Here is a 21,204-nt window from a genome sequence, read left to right as displayed (position 1 = left end):
GTGGAGAGAAGGGAACTCGCATACACTGCTGGTGGGAGTGCAAACTGGTGCAGCCACTATGGAAAACAGTATGGAGATTCCTCAAAAAATCTAGGATAGAACTACCATATGATCCAGCTATTCCACTGCTGGGTATTTATCCAAAGAACTTGAAAACACCAGTGCGTAAAGATACATGCACCCCTGTGTTCTTTGCAGTGTTATTCACAATAGCCAAGACTTGGAAGCAACCTAAGTGCCCATCAAGGGACGAATGGATAAAGAAGATGTGGTATATATACACAATGGAATACTACTCAGCCATAAGAAACGATGAAATCCAGCCATTTGTGACAACATGGATGGACATTGAGGGTATTATGCAAAGTGAAATAAGTCAGAGGTGGAAGGTCAAATACCATATGATTTCCTTCATTAAGTAGTAGATAATAACAACAATAAACAAACACATGGAGACAGAGATTGGATTGGTGGTTACCAGAGGGGAAGGGGGGAGGGAGGAGGGCGAAAGGGATAATTCGGCACATGTGTGTGGTGATGCGTTGTAATTAGTATTTGGGTGGTGTACATGACGTAATCTATGCAGAAATAGAAGTATGATGATGTACACCTGAAATTTATACAATGTTATAAACCAATGTTACTGTAATAAACCAAAAATTTTTTTTAAAAAAAAGGAGTTTTTTCCTTTCTTACAGTTTTAACCTTTTCACGTAACTACCTTCATAGAACATATTTATGTTCAAGAAAACTAATTTAACTGAAGTAAATGGATTATTCTGAACGAAAAGGGAAAGTTAAATAAACTAATGGTTTTTCACTAGAGCTTTGTTTACAAAAGCACACAATTACTGGAAGTCCCCTTTGTCCAAGCACATTAACTCATGGTGAGAATGTTTCCAGAATGTTTTTTATGATTGAATAGATGTTTAAAATACTGGTGACATACTTTTCCTTAATAGCGTATTTATAAAAGTTTGAATGTTTGAGTGCAGTGAAGCTATGAGACTGGAGAAAGTCAAATGGAATAGAGACATACTGTTCCCACACCAGTCGTTCAGTGCCTAACACAGAAGTTCTAGCCTATTTCCTTTTATGTGCAAGACATCTGTGAATTCAAAGCAGTCAATTAGACTGGGTAAGATTGGGTTCAGCTTTCTGACCCTCTGTTTCCTGCTCTGTAAAATGGGGGGACCAGATTGGATGAGCTTGCAGGTCCCACCTAACACACACCCCACATAACACTCTCCCTTTGAGTGGGGCTGGGTCTAGTGAATGTGATGGGATAACACTCATATGATTTAGGTTAGCTTATACAACAGAAGGGATTTTGCAGATGTAATCAAGGTTCCTAATCAGTTACCTTTGAGTTCATCAGAAGGGAGATTATTCTGGGTGGGCCTGACCTAATCAGGTGAGCCCTGAAACGGAACTGGGCCCTTCCTGAAAGAAGAGATTTGAAGTGGGAACAGCTATGTTGTGAACTGCCTATGGAGGGGACCACATAGCAAAGACCCAGGAGTGGTGTCTAGGAGCTGACAGCTAATAGTCAGCAAGAAATTGAGGACCTCAATCCTACCGCCACATGGAAAGGAATTCTGCCAACAATCTGAAGGCACTTGGAAGTGGATCTTTATCCAGTTGAGCCTCCAGGGAGCATGCAGTTGGCTGACAGCTTGATTTTAGTCTTGTGGGGCCTTGAGCAGAGGATCCAGCCATGCTGTGCTGGGTTCAACCCACACAAACTGAGATAATTTGTGTTAAGACACTAAGTTTGCAGTAATTTGTTACATGGCAATAGAAACCTTACATACTCTGATTTTATTAAACATATGACTCCTTGAGGTCACTAGACTATGGCTGAGACAACTAGTAGCAACAGACTTTACTAGATGCCCTTCTACAGAGTGATGGATAAACCTCTCAGAAGGGTGATGCTGCACACAAAAACCCTCCATCAAAGTAAACACTACATTAACCCATATGTTTCAAAACTTTTTCAAAGTAAGGTCTGTCTGTAGGTTAGAATATCATGAAACTTACTTTTCCAGCCAACCGTCTTGAGTGCTATTGTGTTTTGCCACCTCTGCTTCTCCTTAAGTATTCTATCTTCTTTTCCTCTCTGCTGTTTAGTGAAGGTAAAGCTCTTAGACCTGTCTTTTCAACATTTTAACCTATTACTCACACATGGCAGTTCTGGGTGGTTGTGACAGACAAGCATTGGACTTGGGAGACTAGTTCAACTCTTGGCTCTGAAACCAACTAGCCACGTGACCTTGGGAAAGAGAATTACTTCTCGGGCCCTCGGTGTTCTCATCTGTAAAACACAAGATCTTATGATGTATTCCCAGACTGTTCAGGTCAAAGGAGCATGAAGAAACCGGTAGAATTTCAACGACCACTCACCATTCAAATTCTCCCTCTAGAAGGACGTGAAAACGGTCACGTATCTTGCCCCTGTGGGTCAGGGAGATGATCCTCTATATTCTTGCCAGTTGAACCAATTGTCTCAAATACTTTAACACATACAAGTGATTAGTCTTACTTTGCATGGCAGGGGACATGAGTGGGGTAGTGAAGGGAATCTTTGGACATTACAGGGAGGTAGTTTTATGAAATGTAAGGACAAAATTATTATGAAGATGTGAAAGATCCTATGTAATATTTTATTGAATTGTTACAAATTTAAGGGGAAACTTTTATGGGTGGAATATTGCAAGATTAATTGTGTGTGTGTGTGTACGTGTGTGTATACTGTGTTCTGAAGGAGTGTCCGGGCAGTGGTGGAAGGAAATATCCAGCCAAGTCTTCTTCACACTGGCAGGGATACTCCTTCACAAGACTCAAGGCAGCAGAGCATCACTGGCCTTCTAGGTGCGTCCATTGACCTGGGCACCAGAATTGAGAGTGAGGTGCCAAGAAAGCAAGGGTAGGAGTACAAAGCAGGGAAAAGTTTGGAGAACTGACATTTGGCTTTGAATGAGGTGGGATATTCAGGAAGATCAACCCAAGCGTGAAAAGTTCTAGGAAGCTGGAATTGCAGGTGGTGGAGGCAACATCAGCAAAACAAGGCCAGCCTCTCCAGGGCTGCTTGAAATGCATCATTTCCTCTCACTCGCACACTAACCCTGTGAAGTAGTACTATGATTATCAGACTCACTTAGGAACAAGGAAACTGAGGCTGAAAGAGGTCAATTAAGATTCCCAAGTCACACAGGTAGCAAGTGGCAGAGAGGGCACTTGAACCCAGGCAGGGTTACTTCACAGCCCTCACAGCCGTCACTCCTAACCACCACTGCCTCCTCAAATGGGAGGATTTCCATTCTGTCCTCTTGGGCCAGGGAGAGAAGGGGAGCCCTATGCTTCTAGGGGCCTGTGTTGCTCTGATGTCAGGAAACTTCGAGTTGCTGGTGAAAATTCAGGGGAGCTAGAGCTGAAGATCGATGTAAAGTAACCGATCCTTTCCCGGCTGGAGATTGCCCCATAGGAGCTCTTCTGTTTCCTAGAAAATTGTGTCTTTTAGGAAAGGAGACCATACACTCAGTCCTGGGTAGCTGTGGTGCTTCTCAGTAGGTTACCCTTCTGTCTTTGTAGTTCTGTTTTGAATTTCTCTGATGATTTTGTATCTCCACCTCTTTTTCAGTTTAGAGGATGGACTTGTCCTATTCGTTCTATTATTATGGAGTGGTAGCTGCCATTTGGGAGTTGTGTCTTCCAGTGACAAGGGGACCACATCAACAATCCCCAGGGCCCCTCCCCAACCACACCCACACCCTGTGCTCCCCTGCCTCCTAGCATGAACGGCCTTCCATGCACCTGGCAGCCAGGTACTACTTCTCATCAGCCTGCTTGCTGCTGGCTTTTGTCAGGCAGGAAGGTGTGTGGGTATTAGGATTGGGGTGGACATGTGGCAGCTGTAGCGATAGGTTCCAAGATGGAGCCCCCCAGTCGCGACAGTGAGTCCAACGCTAAGTCTGCGGAAAACAGAGAGCTCCACTGAAGAGCAGCCACACCCTGACCGGGGTCGAGGAGAAATGGGACACACTAAGGACAGGTTCACCTGATAACACAATTGCACCTTTGGAAGCTTTCGGCACTGTCCTTATAAAAATGTAAAGCAGGTCCAAAAGAAATTAATGCGATCTTTAAAAGGTCAGAGTGACCCTGAACATTGATCTTAAGATGCTTTATCAATTAGAGACCAGAGGTTTTTCCTGATGATATTTATTTCATAAACGTAATTATTTTTCTAAAACATTAAAATAGAAAACATGTTCTTTTGATCAATTTATACAAAGAAAATACCAATATAGTAATAAAAATACTGAAAATATATGAAAAGCACCAGAACATTAGAGAAATTACACTGGCAACAATTCTAGGAATATATTTTTGCAATTGTACAATAAAGTGCTATTAAATTCAGTCAAAATTAGTGTCAAGATATAAAAACAGTTACGGTATTACTATGAAATTTGAGGCTAGGTTTACCAGTAATTGCATTTTTAGGCTACCTGCAGATCAAGCTAATGATATTTCATTAATATTTTCATGGAAAATCTATTAATTTCCATTCCCAAGTGAAAACAATCTAAATCTAAATGTTGGTCCCTGGTAATTTGGTCATGAACAGGTAATGATATGATTAAAAATAAAATTATTATAGAGTACCAAAAATAATAACCATACAAATGTGATTAAATAGAATCAAATGAAGACAGTAAAATCAAATGTAAATACATGTGATTAATCAAGACAACTACAAAAGTTTAGATGCCTTTGATTTTATAGTTAATTTTCAGTAATTTGTCACATTTAATAGACAAATAAATGTTAACAAAAAATGTTAGTAAATTCAACTGGCCAGACATTAGGGAAGAACATTTTAGTGAGTCAATGTAATTGTCATCTGAAACATTAAAGGGACACCGTTAGGACAATACATTTCCAATTTTGACTATTTCCTTGTTTATTTGCCAAGGAACAAAAAACATACACATCTGCTTTGGGATTAGATTATATTAAAGCCAGGACTCTAACACAGAACGGGAAACCACTGTGCACACACACAGGGAGGTACTATGGACAGTACTTAGGGTGGACTGCAGTCACTTGCACGGCTGGAGTTGGTAAACTGAAACAGAAAAACCCAAATTAAGACAATGTATCAGACCAGTGTCCTTTTAAGGTTTTATTTTCTAGGCCAGTTCTGAAGGGACTCTATTATATCATTCTTCACAACTCAATTTGGAATCATCAACTTCTCAAGATGAAAGCCACCAACAATGAACCTCAGAATAAAAAAAATCTCCAAACATGGCTCAATCAAAACTCAAAATTTATTTTACAGGCAGACTATTTTTTCTTTCATATAAAGTAGATTTACATGTGAACCAACATGGACTGAAACTGGTCATATTAATGAGGAAAACAAACTAATTTCATTAGCGTCTGCTTCTGCAAGGTGTTTCTTTTTAGGAATTTAGGAATCAGCCTCCGTGTTACTGTGACAAAGGCAGAGGGTATCAAGCAAGTCACTTAGCCCTGGTCTGAAGGTTTCACAGTCGATCGTGAGTTATATTTTTCACTCTTAAACGGAGAACTGACACTTGAGTTTAGATTTTTCTTTTTTTCACCCTTATAGACACTCTGGTCTTTTGTCAAATTTACTTCTCACAGCTGATTTTAACAAGGAATCGAAATGTAAACGAAATATACTGCTATGCATCTCAAAAATTAACTTCTCAAAAAATTTTATCTCCTTTCACTTAGAAAAGAAAGTGAAGATGGTGCAATGGAGGATCAGGTCCTTATAATAAATGAAGCAAAAGGGTCAGTGTCCAGCCATAGTGAGCAACGCGAAACTGTGTAAAAAAGACTTAGAAACAGGGACTGAAGACATTTTCCTTCTGGACATTACTAACAATTCAAAGAAAATCCAATCAAACTTAGTTTCCCAAATTCTACCTAAATGAAAGTGTTCATAAAAAAGTCCAAGATTAAGAAAAGGCAGGCTGTTAAGGAAGACAGATAAGAAACAAAGGCTAAAGGTGGTTTGGCATTAAATAGTTTTACATTCCAAGAGAATATTGACTAGCATCTGGAAGTAATTCTCCAAAATACAAAGTCATTATTACAGAAATTACTCTGTTTTTTTCAACATGTGTATTCTATATACATAGTATAGAAAAGCTAATAAGTTGGCTCAGCTATAATAATTCTGTTATAAAAAAAGCAAATTACATTTTTTGGCTGCAACAAAGCATATTACACTTTTCAGTTCAGCTAATGTTTATACACAATAAAACAAGCTTTAAAAGTATTCAATTCAAAAGGAAAAAATAAATTATATCTAAACTATTAATTTACACAACAAATATGCCTTTTCTTACTTTACTAACTAGCTATAGTCTCTTATAATCAATTTCTTCAGTGTTTCCTTATTCTAACAGTTTATTTTCAAGACATGTATCTGTTCCGTCGCACATTTCCTTTTAGGAAGCACAGATGTGTGACACTTTTAGTAGCGTGGTGGAGAAGTTCTGGGTCTTACTTTTTCCAACTAATGAACAAAAGAGCCATGTTTCCTACCTAGCACCACTTCTTTAACTGTACAACAAATAAAAGAAAGAGATGACAAAAGCAAGCAAGAGCACTGCTAGGGAAAGCAGTAGCTGCTGGAACCAGATACAACGCTGAACTTGGTCTTCAAGCTTCCTATTGCTTTCTAGTAAACGATTGAGCTAAAGAGGGAAAAAAGCATGAAAGATTTGTATCAATAAAACAGTATATTAATCATGTAAATGACGAACAGGAATATTAGAAATCTCACAAACAGGAATATTAGAAATCCAAAAATTCATGGGATGGGGTCCATCTACTCTGAAAGGCGGGGAGCTGGAAATGCAACGAGGAATTAGATTTGTTTGGTGAACAGACGTGTATCTGCTTACTCTCATTTTGAAAAGGTCTAATTTTCTAGTTGAGAAAGGAGCTAAGCAATCACTTCCTGGAGGTACCAAAACCCACTACTCAGAAAGAGAGCCCCTCTGTCTGTTTCCAATTTAAATGTACTACATGGTACCTTTTCTATGAGATCGAATTCTTTGATACTCCCCAATGCATCATGTGCTTTCCTATATGGTCCCTGGTCCAAATTAAAATGGCCAGAGCTGTTAAAAAGTTAGTCGATCTCCAAAAGTAAACTCACCACTTACCATTTCTGATTTTGCTTCCCTTAACAAAGAAAGCGTTTTTGTTGTGTCTATGCCAAAGGTTTTCCTTAAGTCAGTGGGAAAAAATGGATTTCCAACATTAATTAGCATTTACAACTTTGTTTTAGTTAGGAAGAAAGAACACTTACTTGTAGATATAGATCTTCACTGGTTTTATCTGATACATTGAAAGCATTGTCTTTTAATGTAAGAGTGGTTGGTTTACTGCTCTCAACAATATGGCATCTTAACCTAAGAAAACCCAAAGGAAACATAACTTTTTAAAATTTTTAATGAATTTTTTTCATACAAGTAAAATATAAAATGAAAAAAGTTAAACATAGAAGTATATGTAACAGAGGTGATAGTACTCTTCCTCTCCCCAGATACACCTAAGGTAGCAGTTCACTGTGTATTTATCTTTGAAGGGGAGCAGCATAAACCACCCCAAAATATGTCTCTTTGGCATAAGGATTATCTTGAGCTGATTATTTTTAAGAAACAGCTGACACAGGAGCAGCTCTGAAAACCAAGTACAAGTTAACCTTTTGTAAGAGATATTTACATTTATAAGGGAAATCTCCATTTGTAAGGGGGTCTCCTTTTCTGTACCAGGAAGAGAATGACTCTAAATTGCTAGAAACTCTTATCAATGGAGAAGGCAGGACTTAAATCTGCATAACAACCTTACTCTTGTTTACTGTGCTTTGCCTGGTCACCTCCCATAACTGCCCCCACCAACACTTTCTGTTGTCTTTAGCTGGAGATGGTATTTAAGGTGGTGACTTGGGCCATTTCGGGGAGTCACTCAGTTTTCCTAGGTATCTCCCATGTATACAGGAGGTATACATGTTATTAAACTCCTGTTTTTCTCCTGTTAACGTGTCTTTGATGACCAGGGGGTGGGGGTCTCAGTTAAGAACCTAGAAGGGTAAAGGGAAAAATTATTTTTCCTCCCCTACAGTTTCGTAACCTACCATGGGACCTGCTAAGACATCATACTTGCTCAGGAACCTGCAGATGGAATCCTACAAAACTTGCAGAAGCCTGCGAAGGGTAAGAACTCTTACCAAAGTCCGTTCTCCTGGACCCTCACTCTAGTGCCAGGACAAGAGAAGAAGGTAAAAATTTCACCTTGTCCCTTCCTTTCCAAATCTAGATTAGCAGGAGAAAATATTTATGTGAACTAATTCCTTGGGTATAGTGACTTTGGTAGAAAGTTTTGTTATGAGTATCCTTGTTTTCTATTGATCCTTATTCTTCCCAGAGATGGTCCTTGTTTTCTTTTGTGTCATTTGTCATGCAGAGAACTATAGGCCAGATGAGGTTTTCATTTCGTCTTGTTCTATGTCTTGAGAGCTTGGCTTTATGACCGGTGAGAATATTCTCTGGTCTCTGCCAACTGGAGGATGCATGTATGTCTACATACATCTGGTGGCCAGCCAAATAGGCTGGGGATCTCAGCCACAGTGACAAGCAGCATTCTCTTTGATCATACCAGCTTTCATGGGAATTTGTCATAAGCGGTCCCAGTTCACAAGAGGCCTTTGTTGTCTCAACCTTTGTTGTCTTGTTAGTGCTAGAAAAGTCTCTGAATGTAGTGCCTGCCCGGTGTCACAGATTAGCAGGTCTGTGACTGAAGGCATCTCACATTCCTGTGGGTAACTGGAGACAGTTTTTACTACACCATTCTTACTGTCTGTGACAATGAAGGTCTTTGCTTTCTTAGGCTAACTCTCAGAGTAAACTTTCTGGATCTTACGAGGGTTGCATATTTTGCACCCTCTTTTGGGACACCTCTTGCATTCATGGTTAAGCCATAAAAAGGCTTATTGGTTTGAGTTGCTATTGAGATTAATATAAGATCCTACTTGTCAATGGCCAGATGATGGATCCTTTGAATTGGAAAAACTTCTATGTCTGAAAAATTTTTAAAGAGCTCTCATCCTAAACAATTGTCTTATTGGTATCTATGGAAAGACCAAATTGAGAGGCGGGCACGAAGGAGTATAGTGGCCAGCCTTAGGGACTTCCTTTGCAACAGAAATTACAAAGCCCTTTTTACTTCCACTTTCAGAATATATCTACCAAATTTAGAGAAGAGTTAAAAAGATCAGTGGCCATTCAGGCCCCACTCACAGGGATGCTGACTGGCTGCTAAGGGGTGTTCTTCCCACCCATGATTATACTACAAGCCAGACAGTCCCCTGGGGAAAACCCTCCTCACAGAAGAAACATGACCAGAATTTTTCCCAGGCCCTCCTACAACAGATCAGGAAATGGAGCAGCTCATAGAGGTTTTCTCCCCCTAAGGTGAATTGGTCCAATGTTGAATTGTGCACTCAGAAAAAGGTGAACGTTTAAAGGCCTTTGTTGAACACTTTATACAGACTTTTTAAAGGCATACTGCATTAAACCCTGAAGCTCCAGAACACAGAAATCATTTGATTTCCATCTTAGTTGGAAATCTTGTCCCTGATATAAAGCAAATTGAAGAGAATGTAGGTGGATGGGTGAATCAGTCCCTTGATATCATTCAGGCTGCAATCCAATTCTTCTGAGGAATTAAAAGCAACTGTTTTTGTCCTGCAAATCTTTAGAAAACCAGAAACGCAGCTCTAGAAGCAACTCAAAGTTCACCTATCCTTACTAATCCCAAAACCTCCCCTATTCATCTCAAAATACTTGTAGGTATTGTAAAAGATCAGGACATTGGAAACAGAACTGCCTTGCCCTTAAGAAAAAGAAAAATTTAAATAGTAATTACTCTAGACCTCTGATAATAGGCAAATACATCCTAAAACTCCTAGAAAAAAACTGGATACTTTCTCTGTGCCCTTGAGATATAAATTTTCTACTCCATCTTCTCTAGAACCTGCTAGCCAGCTCTTTGAAATGCAAACTTTAGGAAATGATTCTCATCAGAAGGAAAACAAGGAGCAATTTGGAAATAGGGCAAATGAAAAAAAATTAAAATACAAATATTAGTAAAAAAGCTTTAGCCATCTGAGCAGGTAAACTTATTCCAATTGGCAGAAACACAATTTGGATCCAACTGGTCTTTTATAAACTAGTGAGCTTTCTGTTATTGTACCTGATTCATGGCTAAAATTTTAGAACTACAGCTATAAGGTCCCTGTTTGTGCCTGTCTGTATGTCTGTGTGTGTCTGTAGATGTTACAGATGTGTGATGTTTTTCTACCTCTGCACGGCATTGCCAAAATTAATTTGTAAAACCTCTATTCAACTGGCTTAAAGAAAAATCAGCACTTATCAAATTAAGTATTACCAAAACTCTCAGAAATATAGGAACTAACTCAAATGTTTTTCAAGTTCATGTGATCTGGGATAATCTTTGGTAAATAAAAGGTAGTTAAGTTTGTTGGTTTAATTAAAATAGGCATGTCTTCAGAGTTATCAACATTAGATATAATCCAGACATGCAACTTTTATTCTACCTGGGTTTACTATTCAAATAAGTTCATGTTATCTCTTTTACAAAATTTGTCAGCAACAAAAATAGATTGGGATGTTGGTTGACTTTGTCGAACATCTCATGAAGTTTTTGTGAGTAGTCTAAACATAATTTTTGGGAGCAAGTGATTGAGATAAATTTAAGTGGGATAAGAGTTTTTAGGTGAACTTTTCAGCAATGATTATGTGTTATGCTATGTCTACTTAAAAATCGTTTTCCAAATCTCTTTGGTAACTTGAAACTTTAGAGTTTTGCTAAGTTAAATGATGGGAAATTCACTGAATATCTAGATCATTTCCAAATAAGATAAAATACTGAAACATTAATTACTGAACATAGGTTTATCTACTTTTGGCTTCTTATTACAGAGGAACTAAAGTTATTTGGATCTTGTGCCACACTGAAAAACTGTACTATGAGGAAGCATACACTTCTAATTATGAAATGTATTCATAAATTTGCCAATCTAAAGAATGCTGATGTAACAGACCACAATGGCTTACTTTTTACTTTTCACTAGAAATTAAGGTTTCTAAGGGTTAAGAAGCCAGGTCTAGTGATTAAGATTCGGTGCTTTCACCACCAGGCTCCAGGTTTGTTTCCTGGTCAGGGAACCACACCACCTGTCTGTCAGTTGTCATACTGTGGCAGCTGCATGTGGCTATGATGCTGAAAGCTATCCCACCGGTATTTCAGATACCAGCAGGGTCACCCAGGGTGGACAGGTTTTAGCAGAGCATCCAGACCAAGTCAGACTAGGAAGAAGGACCTGGCCACCCACTTCTGAAAAAATTGGCCATGAAAACCCTGTGAATAGCAGCGGAGCATTGTCTGACATAGTGCCACAAGGTAAGAGGATGGTGCAAAAACACCAGGCAAGGTTCTGCTCTGCTGTACACAGGGTAACTAAGAGTCAGAATTGACTCAATGGCACTAACAACACAGGGTTAAGAATTCTAATTAATATATGTCATTAAAGCTACTAGAAATAATAAGGGAAACAACTCTGTATGCAAGGAAAGTAGGATGTGTTTTTGACCAAGAAAAGGTACGAGGTATGGAGAAGCATTTTTGTTAAGGGAAATAAAAGTAATTTCCTAAAGTAAAGCTGGTTATTTCAGAATAGGAAAGACGAGAATAAAGGACAAACTAAATGGATATAGAAAGTTGGGAAGAGAGAGAAAATTTTACCTCGTGTAGTCAAGCTGGCTAAAATTGAATGAATTTGTTATAAGGGTTTTAAAAATAAGCTTTAATATCAATAGTGTACTTATGTAAAACTAAAACTTAATTTTCTTTCATCTGCTACAAGGACAAAGTTTTATTGGACTATTGGACTGCTCCTGATAAGAGATTATGAAAGTTTTTTACCTTTTAAGTAATCTGCCTAGAAGGCAAAGATTTTACGATTTATCAAAATAATTTCCTGTGCTTCATGTTATCTTTATCATCAGATCTTTGATTACTTAAGAAAACTGAGTCTTCTAAAGATAAAAAAAGGTAAGTTTTGCTTGTAACTATGTAACCTTTTGTATTTGCCTTTGAAATCTTTTATTGTCACTCTGGTTACATCAATAATTAAGTATTGTTTCATAATGATCTATGATCCTATTTAGTCAAGTGTCTAAAACCTTTTGATATTTTTGACAAACTTTCCAAAATCAAATTCTAAATGAAGTCTTTTTGATCTCAAACTAACTTTGGGCTTTTCCAGAGGGCCCCTGGAACATCTCAAAAGATTTGTTCTCTCTCCTTATAAAAAAAGAGATATTAAACTAATTAGGCTTATTTGATATATTAAATTACATGGGAAGCCTTGTCAAATAAGAATACTAAACCTTCTTTAGATTATATTTGTATGGATATATGTTATTAATATAAGTGTTCCAGAAATTATATAAAATTCCTAGAAATCTGCTATGTCCTGGTATAATGTTATCACTTGTAATTCTAGTTATTATCTTAAACTGTTCTATGTCACAGAAATAACCAAATTTCCTTGTCAATAGCATTATAATGAACTCTCATCAGATCTTTAACCATGGCCATTTTTAAGTCTTTTTGTCATTTACAGAAGTTATTGTTTCACTCATGCTTTTACAAATGTGTCTCTCTCTTCAGAGAGATTCATGGAAAGGGCTCTGACAAGTATTCTAGAATACAGGGTTCTGATAACTTAAAGATCATAAAACTGAACTGGTTAAGAATTTCCAGAACTAATGGAAAAACTGGATTCAAGCAGAATAAAAATAACATGGGATGGAATGAACTGATTATAACCTTTATGACTTTTTGTTTGAAACAATGCTGCTTCTTTAATGTTTTGTTTTTCACAATTTAAGGAACACTTTTTCTCTTTTCTCTTAAGCTACCTATGATTTACCACAATTTGGTAAATTATACCTTTGTAAGCAGAATTGAAATAATTTTTCTCCCTACCTCATCTCTCCAGAATTCAAAAACTCTTAGTGAGTATTCTTATTTTCATGGCAATATAGTTATCTGCATAAGTTCAATAAGAATCTGTTCTCCTTGTAACAGGACACAATTGGAAACATGGATATATTACCAAGGCTTTGACTGGAATGTCATACTTGAGAAAATGATAGGCATAAAATCAGATATGACCAGACAGCTTTAAGGAACTAAGGTTGACTTTATGGAGCCCATAAAGCCTCTTGGAAAAAACTGACCTGGTACCTTGCTTACAGGGTTCTGGAGAGCCTTACCAGGTGAGTAATGAAAGTCACTTCCTGGCAGGCTCAGGATATTTTGGGGACCTCAAGAAGAGAGGAATACACCTAAAACTGTATAATAACCTTACCCTTGTTTACTGTACTTTTCCTGATAGCCGCCTATAACTGGCTCCCCCCACCAGCATCTTTCTTTTGTCTTTAGCTGGAGTTGGTATTTAAGGTGGTGGCTTGGGCCATTTTAGGGAGTTTTACTCAGTTTTCCTGGGTATCTCCCATGTATACAGGAGGTATACATGTTTGAACTTATGTTTGTTCTTCTCTTGTTAATCTGTCTTTGATTACTAGGGGGGTGGGGGTCTCAGCCAAGAACCTAGAAGGGTAGAGGTAAAATTATTTTTCCTTCCCTACATCTTCCAGCTTATTAATGCATGTATAAATAACACAAGCAATTACAGATACTGCTCAATAACCTATGGAAAGTTTTTTATATGGCATTCATAGAATTCATCTGATCTTATGATTTGAAGGAAACCACTCTTTCTAGATGGGAGGCAGTGCTTTACTTGGGCTTTCAGTACCAAACCACCAAGTCTCCCTCTTTCTGTGAGAAAAGTGATTCCCTCTTGACAGTTTATATAAAAAAAAGAACAAAGCAACTTATACATAACCAAACCAAAAAACTCCATAATTTGATGGACTGTTTCATAAGAACTTCAAATTAATCTCTGATATCTTTTATACCAGTCTTCCTGAACCTTTCAATATGTTTCCATAGCCATGCCTTTGACAAAAATAAACTCTTGATAAAAAGTTGAACCTCCTGTAATATAACTTGAAAACTTAAGTATCTAGCTACTCCATCTAAAAACAAGTCAAATCCATCATGAACCTTACCTGTGTCTGTGTTCCCTCCTCCCTCCTAAGGCTGATCCCTACCTTGGCTTCAGGTCCTGTCCCTTCCAGCTTTCTCAGGAATTTCGCTGTCAATGATTTATCTTGTATGGTTGGCCTCTCCTTCTCAGATGGCCCTTGCTATGGTTTTAAATAATGCTCAAATATCTCCCATTAAAAAAACCCAAACAAAACAACCCTTTCATCAACACCACATTCTCCCTTCCAAATATGACCCCTGGTCCCTCCCCAACAAGCTAAACCTCCACAACAGTCTTACTACCTCCATTTCTTTGGCATCTGGCTCCTCTCTCATATGTGGCTCTTGCTGCCTGAAAGTGCTCCCCATGTGGTCATCGATTGATGACCTACATGATGTATGTCACCAGCAATGGCCACTGCTCACACCTCATCTTTCTGGACTAGCATGGCAGCACCTGGTACGTCTGGTCATTTCCTTCTTTGTGAAACATGTTCTTCCCTGGGCTTCCATAATGCACCTCTCCTACTGGTTTCCCTTCTGACTCCCTGCTGAACTGTCTTCCTCTGGCCACTAAACGTTCCTTTTGGCTAGGTCTAACATTTACTCTCTTGCTGGGATGAAATAAAGCTTGTCTCCCCAGGCCCACTCTTGTTCTCCTTCCCTCTGTAAAGAATCCCATAAATGGTAATCTCATCAAAGGCAAATCAGATCAGGTTGACACTCTCCCACTGGTTTTATGATGGTGATCAAGCTTCTCCCCTGGCCCCTGTCTGCCTCTCCAACTTTTTCTTACCATGGATCCTCTCATATTCTGTGTTCCAGCCATATCTGTATTCTTTCAACTCCTTTTCTGAAGATTTAACTCAGCTGTGACCATTACTAGGTTTCCCAGCTTCTCATCTAAAAAGTAAAAAAAAAATCTACCTCCTAGGGTTGTTTCAATGACTAAATGAATAAATAAGAGTAAAGCGCTCAGAACTATGCTGGCACATAGTAACCTCTATTTAAGTGTTAACTCAATATTACTCTTTCACCTGTGTCTGCCCATAGTCTATTTTCCACATAGTTCCTACAATAATCCTTTAAAAAAATAAGCCAGATCACCTCATGGCTTGGCTCAGCACCAACTAATGGTTTCTCCTCTCAAAATCAGAAGTCCTCACCATGGCAATGATTTGGCTCCCTACTATCTCTTTGACTTCATCTCCCACAACGTCCCCCCTTACCAGATTCAAGCTACACTGACCTCCTTGCTGGTCCTCACACAGGCCAAGCACACTCCTTTTTCCATTTGTGTTTCCCTCTATCTGGAAAGCTCTTTTTCCAGTTATCTATGCGGCTTATTCTCTCATTTCCTTCAAGTCCTACTCAAATGTCAGAGTGGCCATCCTTAACTACTTTCAATTGAGATTTCTCAATCTTGGCACTACTGACATTTTGGGCTAGATCATTCTTTGTCATGGGGGGTTGTGCTGTGCATTTTGGGATGTTTAGTAGCATCTCTAGCCTCTACCCACTAGAAGCCCATAGCGCACCCTATCACCCAGTTGTGACAACCAAAAATGTCTCCAAACATTGACAAGTGTCCCCTGGGGGACAAAACTGGGCACACTCCAAAATAAAACCGCAACACAGCCTTCTTCTCTATTCTCCTTTTCATAGGCATACATGTCACAGGTTTTTCCCCTCTTAAACAGGATAACGTCATACACATTTTTCTGAGTAGGTTTTTTTCCCCTAATAATATATCATAGATGTCTTTCCATATCAGAACAGACTTATCTCACTCTTTTGAATGGCTGCAGAGTACCCCTTAGTGTGGATATACTCAAATGTATCTCACTATTGCTTTATTGGTGATCATTTAGGTTCTTTCTTTTCCATTTTTCATTAGTACAAATGATGCTGCAACAAACATATGCTAGTACATAAGGTGAGCATTCCTATAAAGGGAATTGCTGTGACAGAGAAAGCTGTGTTTGTATCTGACACAACCAGATTCTTGCACTGGCCTGCAAGCAAGTCTCTGTTATTAGCAACCTCCTTGAGAAACTCCAAGTCTCATTCACCTGGGCACCCTAGAACCTTGCAGAGCTTGAGGGCCACACTAGAAGCCTAAATGTCTGCCAAATGCAAGAAGGAAGGGATGCCTGCCTAGCCCATGTAGGCACACTTCTCTGTCTGATTCTTCCCATCACATTTGAGAGCCTGTGAGTAAAAAGCATACCTATGTTCCATCACTTTACTTCTGGGAACTTCTTTCCAGAACTGAGTCAATTCCGCCGGGCCCGTGCCAGATGACTGTTCCATTTCTGCAGCCATTATCAGAAAACGGTCCTGGGCAGAGACTGTTAAACCTGCATTCCAAAAGGGTAACTTATTATATAAACAGGAACCTTTAAAAAGGGTTGGATATGTGGTTTAAGGCATTATTCTAGAAAACAACATTATGGAAAAAGAATAATACGGAACTACCTTTAAAAAAAAAAGTTCTTCTAAAAATGAGGACTTTCTTGGAAATTCAATTTTACTTGTTAAAAAACAATTAAAAATTTTTAATGTGGAAAGGGCAATGTTAATGAGACCCATTTGCCCATCTCATTTTACACGTGAGGAAACAGATGCCTTGAGTAGGGTGAGGTGATTGCTGACACTGCTAATTTCTAGATTCTAGTCCAGCTCTGCTGACTCATCACCCAACCCCAGGTTCCCCCACCCCTCAACACCCCACTGTGGCCATCAGGTGACAACTCACCCCCGTGGGGAGACACAACTATATCAACTGATGCACCAGGGTCACAACTGCTATTGCTTGGCTTGACTCTGTATTTTTCTGGAGCAGTTGTTCTCACCTGTTTATAAAACACAGTAATCACATACTAACCTTTGCTTTTCAGGGGGAAATAGCTTAAAAATGACTTTAAAAAATTAATAATAAACAAAGTCTGTAAAACAATCTTGGTGGTTAAGCACAGAATGTATCTTTCCCCATCAATAGTGAAAAAAGCACCTCAACCGATTTAAAAAAATATATTCACTCATAAGTCCAATTGTCACTTAGCCTTCCTCTTAATTTTTTTTTTTTGTGAGGAAGATCAGCCCTGAGCTAACATCCATGCCAATCCTCCTCTTTTTTGCTGAGGAAGACTGGCCCTGGGCTAACATCCATGCCCATCTTCCTCTACTTTATATGGGACGCCACCACAGCATGGCTTGACAAGTGGTGTGTTGGTGTGCGCCTGGGATGTGAACCCTGGGCTGCTGCAGGGGAGTGCGCGCACTTAACCACTACGCCACGGGGCCGGCCCCTTAGCCTTCCTCTTAAATAAAAAAATTAATCCATCTGTTAAATATTTATCCTGTCCGGTAATCACCTGAATTTAATACAAATTCAAAAAACTGAGTGCACATTAGAACACGTGTTTCAACAGCATTCAGAAATTAAAAAACAGTCGATAATCAAAGGACATCCAGAACATCCTAGTGGTTAAATTTAAATTAAATAGACAATTTAAGGAAGTAATACCTACAATATGGGGTGATGGTGGACTCAGTCTTGTTACACTTAACGCTTAGTATCTGGTTAGTATCCAGTATAAACCATACTCCAGAATATACCATACTTGGGGGAAAATGCACTTTCTATTTTATAGTTTTATTTTTCACTGTTAAGATTTAAATTATTCATATAATGGAGAGTGATTTTCCTCGGGTTTTTATTTACTAACAGACATTATGCCCTGGGATTAATTGGACATTAGCCTATTACTATACATTAAAGATTGAGATACAGATCCCAGGAAAAATTTTAGATAAGCTATGCCACGTGGTTAGAACTAGAGGGCAGAATAACATGCTTAAAAATATAATAAATAAAAACATTGTACAAGTTCAAAATTATCAATCTTTCAATTAAAATACATGTAAAATCCCTTTCCATGTCAAATTTTGACACATAATTTATTATATATTTCAGATATTTACCTTAAATGCCACTATGTTTTTAGTTACATTTGTCAACACTATCAAAGTTTTCTTCTCTCCAGATTCTGTACTTCCAAAATACAGTTCTTCCGCTGGGCTAGGTGTTGACAAAAGCATAAGACATTTGTATTACTTAGAATAAATGACAATTTAATCATTAGCTTGAAGAAAAGTATTTGGTTAATATTTTATGCTCATTTGTATGAAGAGATTATATCAAAAAAAGAAAAGATTACAAAACAATTACCTAATATATTTTGTATTTTAATCTTACTGATTCAATGCATGCTTTTAAAAAAGTCGTATGGTTTTCCCCAAGATAAAAAGAAAATAGGAAGGAACAGAAAGAGAGAATTAGGAAGATTCTTAATTAGTCCTATAGTAATCAGCATCATCTTAAGGTACATTTATTTAAACTCTTTGGAAGGTTACAGATAATCATCAAAACAAAGAAAGAACTGCTGCTTCAACTGTACCTAATTACAAACAGATTAGAATGGGGCATATTTTTATACACCAACAGAGAAAAGCATAACTTAAAAAGAAAGATCATTAGGGATGTATTTAAGCAACAGAATAATTCCTTACTATAAAGGCTTTTCCTAAGTAATATGGGAGGAGAAAAATAAACACAGAAATAAAATTTGGGGTGGGAACTTCAGGAAGAATTTGTCAAATAGTAAAATCAGTGAACTTCAAAATACAAATTTTACTATTATTGGCCAATGTAATGCCCATGACCTAAAATAAAAACTAAAAGACTCAAGCAAAGTTTGTGTAGTTTAATTATATTAGCCAAATTATATCAGGTGCCTCCAAACAACAGGAAGGACAGTGTTTTTGTTCTAGATAAAAAGGTGAATTCTTCAGATAGCTCTTGACTTTGAGCTACATCTTTAAATAGATTTCATTTTATATCAGGAATGCCTACATATCAGAAATATTTATTCATCTAGCGAACACACATTTTTAAGGAAGCGCTCTCCCAGGAGGACTCTGTCCAGCTTTGGACATCAATTAGTATGGTTGCTGGCTTCCTTTTAGAACCTGATCTGAAATGGGCCACAGAAAAGACAGGAAGGTTATGGCTCTTAGAACTGCTCTAAGATGTTGGATGGGTCCCTGGGCCACGTGTAGGAAAAGGGCTTTGACCCTCCTGGGGGCAGAGGGGCGTGGGGACAGACGGCGTGTAGAGCCCAGAAGTGCAGGCCTAGAAGCCACCCTGTTCCACTACGGCTTTCTCCCTAGCTGGCTCTTCCAGCTAGACCTTGACCTTTATAAGCCAGGACCTACGGTTTTGACAGGCCTCCAGTGAAAAAACAGTGTGTAACTTCCAAACCAGTAGAGGGAAAAGTGGGAAAAAAATAAACAAAAAAACTCCAAAGGGGGAAAATGGCAATGGAAAACAGAACATGCATGCATGTTTCCCTCCCTCCCCCATCACACACTCATACACACACAGATGGTGGAGATAAATCCAAACATAAGTAATGAAAATATATGTAAACAAACCAATCTTGTCAATTAATAGAAAATCTCAGGTTAGATTTTTTAAAACTCTGGCCGATTGTTCCTAAGAGTCATACCTAAAACAGTTACATGGAAAGGTTTCAAGTAAAGGGATAGAAAATGATATATTAGGTCATCACTAAATAAAGTTGGTATAGCAATATTAACATAAAGCTATATAGATTTACCAACCAAAAGCATCATTAGTGAGAAAGGTCTTTACATAATGATACAAGAAATAATCCTGAATCTTTTGGATCGAATAATCTAAAAACAAAACTACAGATGTGCTAAAATTTGGCTTTGGTAAAAAAAATCCATTTTTCTGGTTCAGCTTTAGCTTTTGGAAGGTCAAATAGATAAATGCCTACTTCAATGTCGTTTCTGGCATTCTCAAACTTGTGCAAGTCAAACAGTATTAGTAAAATGAGAAAAATACATGTCATTCAGATTTATTGTTAATATATGAATACTCACTTTTATTACCAGACGTGGGATGAGGGCCCTTTAAACACACTCAATGGAATAAACAACACAAAGATAGCTAAAAATATCCACTATGTCTGGAAACCAAAGTGAGTCTCAGATAACCCTTAATTTTGTATTTCCACAGTTTCAAAACAGTACAGAAGTCTTCTTAATTTTGCAATTCACTTAAGATGATCAAGATATGTTATAAGAGCACAGCTAATAAAATCCTCAACTATTACCTGATGTGTAATAAGGGCCCTTTAAACACACTCAATGGTTTCTTGAAAGCTTTCATTTTGGAATCAACTTTTTCATGTTCTTCCGCTTTGGAAGTAGATTCAGGTAGGTTAATCTAAAGACAAAAAAAAAACAAAGAAAAGATAAAGGATTTAGTTTTACACTGACGGGCAGTTCATTAGGTCAAAAAGTAAACATTATAGTGATCCAATCCAAATTATAACCTTTGACGTAGGTTTCTTATATTTAAATTATACATTTAACCTACATTAACATGACCGGTACCATATATTTAAGTGCTTACTATAAATAGGTCACCACAGAAAATATAACATGGTCCTTCCCTTAAGAGTCTTTAAATTTGTTCTAAATTATAATTTATTTATCCCTCTATCAAGCCTCTGATGATTCATAAAAAGATAACTAAGTGCTCTTTAAAAAACGAAATAGAGGAGGTAGATCAAGGTAAAATTTTAAATTAATTACTTTTATTTTATTTCAGATAAATAAAAAATATTTTAGATAAAACAATTCCATCCAGGTGCATTTTGCCAATTTTTATACAAAAGCATGGAATGAGCCTTTTTTCTTTATATATATTTTTTTTTTTGAGGAAGATTGGCCCTGTGCTAACATCTGTTGCCAATCTTCCTACGTTTTTTTTCCTTTTTTCTCCCCAAAGCCCCAGCACAAAGTTGTGTATCATAGTGGCATAGTTTTAGCTCCTCTATGTGGGGTGCCACC

At 37.9% G+C, this 21,204-nt stretch overlaps 1 protein-coding gene and 1 long non-coding RNA gene across 2 annotated transcripts in view; one reads left to right on the top strand and one right to left on the bottom strand.

Moving 5' to 3' along the window:
• Positions 1-5,176: 5,176 nt before the first annotated feature.
• Positions 5,177-21,204, bottom strand: part of MOSPD2 (motile sperm domain containing 2) — a 51,211-nt gene continuing 35,183 nt past the window's right edge. The window contains exons 10-15 of the mRNA XM_058535466.1: positions 20,463-20,575; positions 18,244-18,340; positions 17,015-17,111; positions 16,487-16,616; positions 7,364-7,466; positions 5,177-6,743 (exon numbers count right to left, since the gene is read on the bottom strand). Of these exons, the coding sequence (XP_058391449.1) occupies positions 6,606-6,743; positions 7,364-7,466; positions 16,487-16,616; positions 17,015-17,111; positions 18,244-18,340; positions 20,463-20,575 (678 nt within the window). The 3' untranslated portion in view covers positions 5,177-6,605. The remainder of the gene's footprint in view (positions 6,744-7,363; positions 7,467-16,486; positions 16,617-17,014; positions 17,112-18,243; positions 18,341-20,462; positions 20,576-21,204) is intronic.
• Positions 7,928-20,602, top strand: LOC131400750 (uncharacterized). The gene is made up of 2 exons (XR_009217434.1): positions 7,928-8,335; positions 12,144-20,602. It is a non-coding gene; the product is annotated as an uncharacterized LOC131400750 (long non-coding RNA).

The sequence above is a fragment of the Diceros bicornis genome, chromosome X (genome assembly GCF_020826845.1).
Source record: "Diceros bicornis minor isolate mBicDic1 chromosome X, mDicBic1.mat.cur, whole genome shotgun sequence".
Classification (NCBI taxonomy): domain Eukaryota; kingdom Metazoa; phylum Chordata; class Mammalia; order Perissodactyla; family Rhinocerotidae; genus Diceros; species Diceros bicornis.
This window is presented reverse-complemented; position numbering and strand designations above follow the sequence as displayed.